We start from the raw sequence: 14,231 nt of genomic DNA, 5'->3' as shown, positions 1-14,231 counted from the left end.
AAGGACATATGAGGCAATGACAAAGTGAAAAGATGCAAATTGATATCACCTGAGAGTCATTGAGTGGACAGTAATGTATGATGCAATATGAGGCCTAGATTGAGCCAAGTATGGTATGTCAATCATAATGTTTGTACACGCCCAGGAGGTGGCAACTGTATAATGAATAGAGAGACAAATGTCTATATAAGCAATAATGTATGGCAATACTTTTTGTGGGTATAGAGGAGTATAGTAGTGTGGGTATTGAGGAGTATAGTAGTGTGGATTTTGTGAGTAGTGAATTGCTTTTGTGCATAGTGTATATATTAGAATAAAAGTAGATCTTTTATTAAAGAAGACTACTGTGTTGACTGGTGTCTTGAGAGCTAAACAAGAACCAGCAGACTCCCGAGAAGATTGGAAGACATCTTCAGCCAATTCTCAGAGCTACTGGTCAAACTGGTTGTTCTTCCGCTGACCAGGGTGGTGAGAGTGAAAGCCAGGAGAAGAGCTGCAACTCCCATCATCCCTAACAGCTGTCACATCACTTCTTAATCTTCTCTTCCCCAGACTCAACATACCCATCTCTCCCAACAATTCCTCATAGGGCTCGGTTTCCTCAGCCTTTGCCATCTTCTTGGTCAACCTTTGGAAACATCCCAGCTTATCAATGTTATGCCCTTTAATCAGTTGACATTTGATTAAAGTGTTACTATTACTATACTTTCTTTGATCTGAACATTATAGTTCTGTTAACACAGCTTAAGCTAACACTGGGATTTTTGTTGCCAAATCATCCTGTTGACTAATGCTTAACTTGTGGTCTACTAAGATCTCTAGATATTTTTACACATGTGTTTCTCAAGCCAGGTGTCACTCATCCTGTATTTATGTGTCTGATTGTTGATGTCTAACTTTAACCTTTTAAGCCAATGGCAGGTAGAAATACAAGGCTAAAATAAGCAACTTGCACAGAAGGGAGCAGGCAAAACTGTACTAGATGTTATGGCACTGGACTGGAAACATCCAAACAGGGTTACCATTATGAGCAGCATGTTTCTGGAAACACTGATTTGATTCCAGATGGAAAGGTAGTTTGCTAACTGATTTTCAAAATAGAAATTCTCATGAAAGATAAAATATATGTAAGGAAATAAGATGGGACAAAACAATTATTTCAAGTAAATTTATGTCCAATAACAAATTTATCTCCCTTTTTATATCTGATCATTTCTTAAACGTGTGTAATCTTTTTGCTATTTAAAATGTCTACTGTTTAACACTCACTGCAGCTCATTCAAAATGATCATTTGCATTTAGACTGACTTCTCAGCACCAGGTTGTCATAAATCAGAAAAGGGAAGTGGTACGAAAAGGCTATACAAAGCTGTCATTTGGAAGAAGAAAAAAGGGAGAGAGAAACTTTATTTATATGGAAATGAAATTATGGATTTATAGATTACCTGAAAAGCAGCCTGGTGCAAAGAATTCCATTCAGACCAGCAGTGGGACCCATTAATATTTGCTCCATGTTGAAGAAGAAGCTTTATCACATCAGTATGTCCATTTTCAACAGCTTCAAGTAGAAAGTTAAAAATCATTATCATCATACATCTTAATCACCACCATCATCACTAGCAATTTGTCTTCTGCTACCAAAATCAGAATTAATTCTGTAAGTGGTCATGCAGTATTATTATACAAGCATGACTACTCATGTATTTCCACAGGAACTCCAAGTTTATCCTTGCTTCAGTGGTAAAAGATGAAGAAATTTAAACAGAGTCATTGATAACATATTTTTAGCATTCAACACACACAGCATGTACCACAAATGCTTCATGTCAGGTAGCTTAGTTTTCAATAACAATGCAAGTTTGAATGACAATAACTACAGAAATCCCTAGATCTCTTCTGGGGCAAGTGGAAACCTATCAAAAGCTCATCAAAAGGAACTGCTAACAAAACAAGGACTTACACACTGGACAAGTGCATCCTTGACCTCAGCTACTTCCCCTCTTGTCTCCTCCTCTTACACAGTTCTCCACACACAGGTTGCTTAGAACAGGGTGAACAGAGTGTTGCCCATGAGCCACCTCAGGCCCTACACAAGGTCCCCAGTGCAGGACTCCTTTTAACTCCCCCCAATGCAGGTCCAGGCCACTCTCTCCCCATGTAATTCTTCTCTCCCGCCTCAGGTTCATCTGGTCACTTCCTGTTTCTAAAAACTCCTCCCTTTTTTAAAAACTAAAACAGGTTGGGAAAGCATAATTTTATCTAAGTGGCAAATCACCCCCACACGAGATTTCTACGAATGTGATCTGTCATCCTGGGTGTGTAAGAGAGGTTGGAGGGTATACAAATCTCCAAGGACTACAGGGTGGCAAAATGGCTATCATAATCGTAGAGGTTGCTCATCACTGTATTAGAAACGGGCTTCTAGAATAAGACAGGGTCAAACTGCAATTTCAGTTCCTGACTTGTTCTCAATTAACACTTCAGACAAATCATTATTCAGACATTACAGGGACTCTGAGTCAAGTGAATGGGAAAAAATTGAGATCACTACTTTAAGGCTGCTGGAGAAGAAAGAGATTAAGGGAAAACAAGCAAATGAACCACAGGACATCACATGGTTTTCTCTTGCAAGCCCAGTATCTTTGCTAGCTACAAAAATGCATTTGCAAAGAGAGACCAAAGAGCCAGCACAGTGTAGTGGTCAGACAGACCTCAGTCATTCACAGTGGCTGCTGTCCAGTAAGTCACGACTAGAGGACTTCTACAATCCCTACTGAATAGGTAGGGATCATGAATACAAATCGGTTACCAGTGTGTAACTCCTAAACCTACATATGAGTACTTCCAGCTTCAGAGCCATGGTGGAAAAAGAATTATAAAGCAAATGTATAAACAATAATAACATACCGTAGGAGTGCAGAAAAGCCAGCACCGCAGCAGAAAAGCTGCCTTTTTTGGGGGGGGGGGCCTAAAAAGAAGCGGCATTTTGCCGTTTCTTTTTGGAACGGAAAAACACCAGATCGAGGCTGTGGTATGTGGTTGCTACAGCCCCAAATCAGCACTCAAAGGGCAGCATCAAGCTGTCCCTTTAGGGCAGTGTTTCTCAAATAGTGGGGCGGGCCCCCCAGGGGGGGGCGCGAGGCTCCGTAAAGGGGAGCGCGAGGCTCTGTTATGCAGAGGTGTACTTATAACAATTTTATAGACAAATGATACTATTTACAGTCGCATGGGGGGCGCGAAATGTTTTCTTCTTCCTAGGGGGGGCATGACAGAAAATAATTGAGAAGCACTGCTTTAGGGCGATCTATACCAGCCCCAAATCTTCTTATTTCTTGACTACAGTCTCCATTCTGTTCAGTGTTTGATCCAAAGTATAGGAACTCTTTAACTCTTTAACTAGTTCAATTTCCTCATTACCTAGGCTGAGTTATCCATAGTCATTATTTTTAATGTTCAGCAGTACAGTAAGCCTGCCTTTGCATTTTCTTATTTAACTTTCCTTAGTAATTGTTTCAAATTATATTTTCCACTAGTAATATGGTGTCATCTGCATATCTAAGACTGTTGATGTTCCTTCTTTCAATCTTCACACATCCTTCCTCTGAGTCTAAGCCTGTTCTGTTTATATTTTCCTGCATATAGGTTGAATGAGTAGGGTGACAGAATGCAGACTCCCCTGAACCCTTTGTCAATTGGGAACCATCCTTTTTCTCCATATTCTGTTCTAACAGCAGCCTTCTTTCCAGAAGGAAGAGATATGATATTTTCTGCATGAAAGTTGAACAAATAGGATGGTAGAATACAGCCCTGCCTTATCCCTTTGCAAATTGGGAACCATTCTGTTTCTCTGTATTCCCCGTATTCTAACAGTTGCCTCCTGTCCTAGGTACAGATTCCTCATTAGGACTATCAAGTGTTGTCGCACTGCTATTTGTTTAAAAGCTTTTCATGATCTATGCAGTCCAAGGCTTTGCTACAGTCTATAAAGCACATGCTAATTTTTATCTGGAATTTGTCTGGAATTTTGTTCTGGAAATCATTGGGCATGAACCTCTAATTCATTTCCTCTTACCATGGAGACAAGAGAATGAGTTAAATATTTTAAAAGTTATTTTAAAAGCAGCTGAGTCTACAGCTCCTTAAATATGAAAAGATTGATTATAGGTTTGCATGAGTTTGTAATCCATTTCAACAAACACATGAGTTGCCATCCTAAAGTACAGAAAAATATTTATTACCTATTTATTACATGTACATCCTGTCATTCAGCCAAAGGGGGGGGAGCAGCATGCCAAGCAACTCTCAATAATAACATTAAAATAAAATCAACACAATTAAAATATAAGCACAAAATTAAAACACTTTAGCAAAACAGAAATAACAACATCCAACAGAAATAGTAAAGTCAGAGGGAAATTGCACAAAATATAGATAATATGGTAGCCATTTACAAAACAGTATTTGTGGTACTGGGTAAATCAATTTTACACATCCAGTATAGCAAGAAACCATAATCCCAGTTCAAGGTAAAGAAGAAGAAATGAATCTCTTGATAAATTGTTAACTAAGCAATCTTATAGGGCAATTAGAAGTTTTCTTTGCTCAACTAGGGGACTCGACAGACAGGGGGCTAAACGCCGCCTGTTTGCCCCATATCGTTGCCATGGCAAGCGCACACCACGGCAACAATCTGCTCCCTCTCAGGAGCTCACATGCCATCATGACACCCCTTCCGGCCAGCACCATTTGGGCACTGTGACGCGCATGCTTCATCATGGCATGCCCCATATAGATGAGCGTGCGCCAAGATGGCACCTGGGGCACACGGTAGGTTTTGGAAGTGTGCGAATGCTCCGCCCTACCGCAGCCTCATTCGCCGGTCTGTATCGCCACCATGTCCCCTTTTAAGTCATTTTTCCAATGCCTGAAAACAATGGTTCAGAAACTCAGGAAGCCTAGATGTCTTTGGACTTTGATGCCCAGAAGCTCCAGCCACAGCATGACAAACGTCAGGGATTATTGGGAAATATAGTTCCACTACATCTGGAGACCAAAGCTTGGAGACCACACACTTAAAATCTGACAAACCTGACATTCTAGTTTGTCACAGCTGGTATAACACCCTCCATTTGGTGCAGAGTATCCTAGGATGGGACATGGTGGCTCAGTGGTTAATACACCTACTCTAGTGACTGCAATGTCAGTGGTTTAAGACCCAAGCACCATGTGACCAAGTGAGCTTCTGTCACTAGTCCCAGCTTCTGCCAACCTAGCAGTTCAAAAGCATGTAAAAGTGCAAGTAGATAAACAGGTGCCACTTTGGTGAGATGGTAACAGCATTCTGTGCAGTCATGCTGGCCACATGATCATAGAGTTGTCGTTGACAACGTTGGCTCCCTTGCCTTAGTTACAGGGATGAGCACCATCCCTTGCAGTCAGACACGACTTGACAATCAAGTCAAAGAGGAAATGCTTACCTTTTTATCCTATAATGACCCACCTGACTGCCCTTAAAAATATACAAAGCAGTCTGGGAGAAAAGCTAGATTCCTTCTTGCTCAGTTTGTACCTCTCGTGACAATAAATTTATTTGCTGTCCTAATTTACATCATGTAGATTTTAGGAAGTATTGTTGGATTAAAATTTATTTTCCTATTTTTATTGTACATTCTGACTGCATTTCTTCCCTACTCTGTTTTTATTGATTTAAAAAAAACTTTTTGAACTGAGTTAGTGAGCAGAAATGATTTTTAAAGATTGAGCTGTTCACCCCATCTACACACTGCTTAAGATGCTTTGGGGCTATGCTCACTGACTGAATCATGGAGAAAGAAAAGGAAGGACAGGCTAAATCCGGTCAGCTGGTACTGGTAGCTTAGTTATCTGGCTGACTGTGCACTCTTGAAACACACTCACAACTGAAGAATGCCTTTCCACTCCAGTGAGATTAAGTAGAGCAGATAGATGGTGGAGATGAGAAAATGAAAGTCAAAAATAGGCAAATGTTATAACTTTTTTTGCAGAGATGCTCTGGAAGTGGTAAAAGACATCTGTTAATCACAACACTTGATTTTCGTCACCTACATACCTTACATTTAGCATGCTTTATTTTGTGATTGTGATCACAAAGATAAACACAGAAAGTAAACATAGGATTGATCTGAGAGACTTTTGCCGAGACACTCATCTTAGCATGCCTGATACCTGGGGGGATTCGTTATGATAGGGTTTTGTGTGTGTGTGTGTGTGTGTGTGTTATGTGTCATAGAGGCCCAAAACAGATGGGCCAAATGTCACAGGTTCATGAGAAGACATGACTCACCAGAAAATACAATAATGCTTGGGCCAGTAGAAGGCAGCAGGAAAGGGGGAAGAATGCATTACACATAGATAGACTCAATCAAGGAAACAACAGCCTGAGTCTGCAAGATCTGAGCAGGGCTAGAATCATAGAATCAAAGAGTTAGAAGAGGGACTGGGGATTTTAGAGGTATCATTCATAGGGTTGGCTTAAGTCAAAGCCAATTTGGAGTGGTATTTTACCACTCCTTTTGGCCAGTTCTTTCCTGATCACGTGGGTTCGGCACAGTTTCTGCCACGTTTGGGGCGTATATCATCAATGCTATGCCCTCAACCTTCTCATGATATGTCCAAAGTCCCACAGTCTCACTTTAGCCATCTTGGCTTCTAGAAAGTTCAGGCTTGATTTGCTCCATACGGAGATACAGCATGACTCTATGGCACTTGCTGGGTAGAGAGACAGAAGAGTAGCACTACTGCCTTCAAAGGTGCAGGTGAGCAACCTGCTCCAAAGAAGACTGAACTGAAACTTTCTGCAAATTCCTTCATCCAGACCACGACTCCAAAGCTCTGCCACTTCACCTGAAGGACACTGAATTCAGTGGACTAGGCCAACTCATTACAAAAACCTTAACTGAAGACAAGCATTTCTACTCCTCTCTTTGGTCTCCTTCCTGACATGCACTCAACACCACTCCACTAGGCATGATCGAACAATACTGTAAGTTATGCCCCTCAAGTAAAATGCTCAGGGGAGGGCATGCATGAGGGTCTTGGCTCAGATCTGCAGGCTCCAATCCAGTCCAGCCCAAGAATTGCAATGTACAGTATATTTCTTACAACTAACTCATAGTCTGTCACACAAGGAATAGAACAGCCTCAGACTTTCCCGATGGTGAACTCAGACTGAGAATGATGGCATCCACTTTTTATGATGGAGATGTGGGATTCCACCTGGGGTAGTTGTACTATGCTTGTAGTTTTCTAATTTAACATTTGCTTTGCATGCCACCACAAAACTGAAAAGATCTATTATTTGCTTATCTTTGTAAATAGCACATCACAGTTGCAATCTCTAACAACAAATGCAATAATTGTACTGCGATTTTTCCTTCAGGCTAAGAGACAGCTTCAGAAACATTCGTGTGTTTCACCAGTCATTCTCTGCTACTTCATCAACAGTTCAAGATTTTATCTGCAAGCAGACAGCAGACAAAATGAGAATACTTTCTTGAAAACAATATACAGTATATGAAATACATAAAAATGGCTATAAACTAACATTCACTTACTCAGTCCCTCTATCTCTCTATAAATGCAGGAGTGAGAATTTCCTCTTTCTGTAACATATGTAGCAATGGTGTTATACTGCCACAAAAATGAAAATGGTGTTTGAACGTACCAAACAACAGTTCTGGAGTTTTGAGAATTACATATGTACTATGCGTGTATGTTGGCAAAAGGGAAAGCTGGAAAGCTGTGAATGGGAGAGGAAGTGTGGATTATGCTTTACTGGATTTTTAAATATATACTGATGAACCTGAGTAGCAAGAATAGGTTGAAAACTCATTAGTCTAAATCCAATTTTAATTCCAAATACAGCAGACCCATTGAAATGAATGCAACCTTGTTAGCCACTACCTACTATCGATTTGTCTATTGTAGCTGAGGCTAAATTTGGATTTAGCTGAGTAACAGCAAAATAGGTGAGATACTCGGGGGGGGGGGGGGGAGAAGGAGAGGGTGGTGAAATTACAACAGAAGCAAATATTATTAACAAATCTATCAGACTTTGTAAAATATGATTGGGAAAGTAGAGCCTGTATGAATAATTTGCTACTAGAAATAAAGCAACATTTTCAATTGATTTCCAAAGTGAGACACAGAACCTAAAGATAACAGTCTAATCGGCACTGCAAAAATAATGCAGTTTGACACTGCTTTAGCTGTCATGGCTCCATCCTATGGAATCTTAGGATTTGTGGTTTGTTGTGGCACCAGAGTTTTCTGACAGAGATGGCTAAATCTCACACAAAATTACAAATCCCAGAATTCCAATAGCCATTGAGTCATGGGAGTTAAAGCTGTGTTAAAATTAATTATTTCTGCAGCATTAGGGTAAAATATGCATTCGGCATTTTTTACTATGAAAATTATCTAAATTGCGTTGAAGATAAACATATGCTGAATATATTTTCTGGATTATTATTTCTCACCATTTTGCTTATGCTGTCTGTATGAATGTATTGCATTTACATTTTAAATTCAACTAAGTTTATTTAAAAAAAAAAACAACCTAAAAACAGATGTTGTGATTCCAAACAAGTGTTTCCAATATGCTGAAGTCAAGTTCCACAGTAGTTTGGACAAGGAGCATTTTTAAAACTGTTTTGACCTTGATTTCAGTAAGGCCTTTGACAAGGTACCCCGTGATATTATTATTATTATTATTATTATTATTATTATTATTATTATTATTATTATTATTAACCTTTATTTATAAAGCGCTGTAAATTTAAACAGTGCTGTACATACAATCTTTTTAATAAGATGGTTCCCTGCCCTCAGGCTTACAATCTAAAAGACACGACACAAAAGGAGAAAGGAGTAGTATTGGGAAAGGGGATGAGGTCCAGAAGTTCTTCTCAACCTCTAAGGCCTGGACCAAGGCAGATGGACTGGAGGGAGGACTTGGCTTCTTGGACCTAGCCTGCCTCTCTCTCCCTCAAGATGGAGGATGAAGGGAGGGCTTGTCTTCTTCCAGGCAGGCCTGGTGGAGCTAGCCTGCCTCTCTCTCCCTCAAGATGGAGGATGAAGGGAGGGCTTGTCTTCTTCCAGGCAGGCCTGGTGGAGCTAGCCTGCTTCTCTCTCCCTCAAGATGGAGGATGAAACTTGTAGAATGTGGGTTAGACAAGGTAACTGTTACTTGGATTTGTAATTGGTTGACTGGTCGAACCCAAAGGGGGCTCAACAGTGTCTCCTTTTCATCCTGGACAGAAGTGACCAGTGGGGTGCAACAGGGCTCTGTCCTGGGCCCAGTGCTATTCAACATTTTTATCAATGACTTGGATGACAGAATTAGGGGCATACTTATCAAATTTGCAGGTGACACCAAACTAGGAGGAGTAGCTAATACCCCAGAGGACAGGATCAAAATTCAAAAGCTGGGCCAAAGCTAACAAAATGATATTCAACACAGAAAAATGTAAGGTACTGTATTTAGGGCAGAAAAATGAAATGCAGAGATATAGGATGGGTGACATCTGGCTGAACGACACTCCGTGTGAAAGGGATCTAGGAGTCCAAGTAGACCACAAATTGAACATGAGTCAACAGTGTGATGAGGCAACTAAAAAGGCTGCATCAATAAAAGTATAGTGTCTAGATCAAGGGTAGTAATAATGCCACTCTATTCTGCTTTTGTCAGGCCCCACCTGGAATATTGTGTCCAGTTCTGGGCACCACAATTTAAAAAGGATGTTGAGAAACTGGAGCATGTCCAAAGGAAGGCGACTAAAATGGTGAAGGGTCTGGAAATCATGTCCTATGAGGAACGACTTAGGGAGCTGGGGATGTTTAGCCTGGAAAAGAGAAGGTTAAGAGGTGATAGGATAGCCTTGTTTAAATATTTGAAAGGATGTCATATTGAGGAGGGAGCAAGCTTGTTTTCTGCTGCTCCAGAGACTAGAACACAGAACAATGGATGCAAGCTACAGGAAAAGAGATTCCACCTCAACTTTAGGAGGAACTTCCTGACAGTAAGGGCTGTTCGACAGTGGAACACATTCCCTTGGAGGGTAGTGGAGTCTCCAGTCTCCTCTGGATGACATCTGTTGGGGGAATGCTTTGATTGAGAGTTCCTGCATTGCAGGGGGTTGGACTGGATGGTCCTTGTGGTCTCTTCCAACTCTATAATACTATGATTCTATGATTCTATGAATAAATGTTTTAATATGAGTGTTCATTTAATTTTTTTTAACTTTTGTACTTTCCAGTGTTTTTACTGTACTTGTTTTTAACTCATTTTGTTTGCTACCTTTGATCCAATACAAGGAAAAAGGTGTTAGCTAGTGTCTGACATTCAATGTACCTTCAGTTCAATGTTCAAATTTAAATGCAAAAATACCACAGAACAATCAAATGTTTTATTTAAGGAAAATAAACAGAAAAAAATTATACAGAACAGGTCGGGTTGGAGAGTTTAGTGTATTTTTATAACTCCTGGAGTCCAGTAGTTACCCACATATATAGGAGCACTAAACACAGGCTCTTTAATAGCACTGTGTCTTTATATTTGCTTTTTTAAAATAGATTTTTAAAAAGGAAAAACTAAAGAGTGTGCATCCTTTCAGAGCTTTCCCTTGTCTGATTATTATGGTCTCACAGCACTGACAAGACTTGTACTCTCCATTTAAGCCAAGAATTTGCTTTGACTGTTCTTAATTCCCTCAACAGACTTGCCTCTCCCATTGATCTATTAACTCTGCCAGTTTGCAGCCCCAAATCCCTACACATCAGGTGGTTACAGAGGCAGAATTTCTTTGAAAATAAAAGACTGAATAACATCTGAGAACAAAACAACAATAAAACCCAAAATAGCAAAGAGATATCAGACTGGATTTCCACAAGTGCCCCCAAAGTTGGCTTTTGGGCAGATTTCCACTGCAGTGTTTTGAAGGCTAGCTCTTAAGTGGCAACTCTGAGAAAGGCATTTCTCCTCCAGACAGACATCCACATTTTAATCTTTTCCTCTCTCGAAAACAAAATGAAGGTCACCTGCACAAAACCAAACACTGGTTTATTTATTTTATTTTTTTGAAAAACAAACAAAACCCTTTGAGCAGAGTCAGAATCGGCCACTGGAGTACTTCCCCAGAGAATAGTTTTTTAAAGGCTTTCCCTCCACATGCCTCTTCAGAGTACTACAAGAACAGCTTCAGAAACTGTTTCTTCTCCCTCTGTACTTGCACACAAGAAATGACTGACTAGACTAGATTTAAAGGCTTCAAATCTCCTCCCAAGAGATTCTTTACTAACTTGTAAAAATCCCCGGATATGGATTTAACTTTCTCTATCCACAATTACGTCTCCATTTGGCCATCTACCACCACCAAAATATTCCCTCCTTTATCACTCTAACACCGGCAATAAGGTGGCTAAATAATTAAGCATAGTTGAATATAGTTTTTTGTGGAATTTTTTGGCTATGTGGCCGTGTTCTGGAAGAGTTTATTCCTGCAGATGTGGCTGGCATCTTCAGAGAATGCTGGCATGAAAGTGAGTGGGATATATACACGGTGTGACCCTTGATTCAGAAGAAGTGATTTACATGTTAATCTCTGTGTTGGTCTGTTGCTGAATGGCAGTGCCTCAGAGTATCTATTTAATTAATGATCCACTACTGGGAAACCTCCCTCACCCTGGGTAGTTTTCATTTGCATTTGCTGTGTCTTGATTTTGCTGTTTTTCAGGACTGGTAGCCAAACGTAGGCCCCATACAGACAGGCCAAAATAAAGCTACTGCGGGTCACTTTGGAGGTATGCTGTTTCAATGATGCATGCGTATTAAGAATCCGGAAACTGTGTCAAAGTTGCACTCTAGTCCTTGGGACTGGATTGCGGCTTTGGCGCGGCTTCCGGAGTCTTAGCACACATGCATCATTGAAACAGCATACCTCCAAAGTGACCTGAAGCAGCTTTATTTTGGCCTGTCTGTATGGGGCCTTTGTTTACTTTCAGGGTTTCTTCTTTCCGGTTGAAGTTATCCAGATGTTTATGGATTTCAATGGCTTCCCTGTGCATTCTGACCTGATAGTTGTTGGCATGGTCCAGAATTTCAGTGTTTTCAAATGGCATTTTTTGACCAGGATGGTTTATAACGTGTTCGCCTACTGCTGATTTTTCTGGCTAATCCAATCTGCAGTGTCTCTTGTGTTCATTGAGTCTTGTTTGAACACTGCATTTGGTGGTCCCTATGTAGACTTGACCACAGCTGCATGGCATGCAGTAAACTCCTGTGGCCATGAGAGGGTCTCTCCTGTCCTTCGCTGAGCACAGCATTTGTTGGATTTTATTGGTCAGTTTGCAGAGCATCTAGAGGTTGTGTTTCCTCACCAGTTTCCCTATTCTGTCTGTGACTTTTGATGTATGGTAAAAATGCCTTTTCTTTGGTGGTTGTTCGTCTTCATTTCTATGGGTTTTTTCTGGGTCTGAAAGCCCTTCTGATGTCTGAGGTGGAGTAACCATTAGTCTTCAGAGCCCAGTCCAGGTGCCAGGGGTGGAACATCTGGGGGGGTATGGGACTTACACCCCCCAGGGGCAGGACTTCTTCCCCCCGCCCTCCTGGGCCTTCAGCTGCCTCTCCGGAGACAGCTGAAGACTCGGGGGGCAAGGGGGGAAGAAGAGGAACAGGCATACACCGTTTCCTCCTCCTTCCCTGCACCCTCCCGTGCCTTCAACCACCAGTTCGCCTGTTTCTCCTCTTCCCTACCCTCTGCATGCCACAAAAAATGGCTTTGCATGCCATAGGTTCACCATCACAGCATTATAGTATGGAACATCCTGATTTTAGTACTTAGTGATATATATTTTTCATTTCAGGGTCTTGTCTTTCCTGCTTAGCTTTCCTTCCAAGTCCAAGTCTTCTTTTGAAGTCTTGACTGCAGTCTCCATTCTGATTAAATATTGAGGCATGGTCTGGAAAATCCTGAACTAGTTCAATGTCATCATATACTTTAAAGTTATGTATATTATCTATGATCATTGCTTTTGTTTTCTTAACGTTTAATTGTAAACCTGTCTTTGCACTTTCTGCACCTACTTTCTTCAGTAATTGTTCCAAGTCTTTGTTATTTTCTGCTAGTAATATGATGTCATTTGCATACCATATTACTACTGCTGATTATCAAACCCTGGTCTCCAGAATCGTAGTCTGACACTCAAACCTCTACACCATACCTACATGTATGTATGTATATTTTATATCCTGCCTTTCTCCCAATATAAGATGGGTTTCATCTGCATATAAAAAATATACAATAAATACACACCCACGTAGGAAACGTACTTGGCAGAAGTCAGCACATTAAAGCAGGAAAGCACAAATGCTCTCCTGTATCCAGAAACAGTTACATGTGTGCCAGTATGAAGCTAGGACAATTCCATAATTTAAAGGATAACCTAAATAATCTGGAAGAATTTTCAAATGTTATCTGAAAATCTATTAATTTGTGGGTATGAGATTACTCAGTACTACTGAGTGATGACCTCTCTCTCTAACCATAATCAGTCATCATGTTTTCCTGAGCACCCAAGTACCAAGGCCTTGAACTGGGAACTAGGAATGTTTAAGGCTTGAAGATGGGACTTACTGAGCTATTGTGGTTGCCATTATTCACTATTTTTTGATGAAGACCAAGAAGAAGGCCTCTCAGCTGTTAGCAGAACCAGAAGCAAAATGGAAGCTCAGGAACTGCATTCCATGAACCACGTATTTGGATAACCCCCAATAAAACTGTTGGAAGTGGAGAATTACAATTCCATTTGCACAGACAGCTATGTGTTTAAAAAAAGGAATAAAGGTAGAAACAAGACACTAGGTGTTCTCAGTGATGCTCCTTCCTTGTCTTGTAAGTTATATTGCTTCTTTGAATACAATATATATTCTTTGGTCTGACTCTCTCATCTTCCTCTTTTGAATCTTTGCCTTAACCACAGACCTCATCCTCCTATGGCTATTGGACATGTAACTGCCTCATTAAATACTTTCTATTCCCTAAAAATAGTCTGTGGTATTTATTGCAAGCTGGCAGTTTGCACACAACACCAATAAAAATAGCACTTGAGTTACTACAGATCATGAATTCCATTCATTAATTCAGATTTATAGATGAGCAACCTGTTCTCTGATGGTCTTGCTAACCCATACAGTG

General features: G+C 40.5%; 1 protein-coding gene across 6 annotated transcripts in view; it reads right to left on the bottom strand.

Annotated features, from left to right (window-relative positions):
* ASB3 (ankyrin repeat and SOCS box containing 3) overlaps positions 1-14,231 on the bottom strand; it is a 112,751-nt gene that overhangs the window by 27,090 nt on the left and 71,430 nt on the right. For all 6 annotated transcript variants that reach the window (XR_006104581.1, XM_042474318.1, XM_042474361.1 and 3 more), the window contains one exon: positions 1,446-1,558. Coding sequence is in view for 5 of the 6 variants with exons in the window: in XM_042474318.1 (XP_042330252.1) it covers positions 1,446-1,558 (113 nt within the window). In the remaining variant the exon portion in view is untranslated. The remainder of the gene's footprint in view (positions 1-1,445; positions 1,559-14,231) is intronic.

This window comes from Sceloporus undulatus, chromosome 1 (assembly GCF_019175285.1).
Source record: "Sceloporus undulatus isolate JIND9_A2432 ecotype Alabama chromosome 1, SceUnd_v1.1, whole genome shotgun sequence".
NCBI classification, from domain to species: domain Eukaryota; kingdom Metazoa; phylum Chordata; class Lepidosauria; order Squamata; family Phrynosomatidae; genus Sceloporus; species Sceloporus undulatus.
The sequence above is the reverse complement of the archived record's forward strand: the minus strand, read 5'-3'. Positions and strand labels throughout refer to the sequence as shown.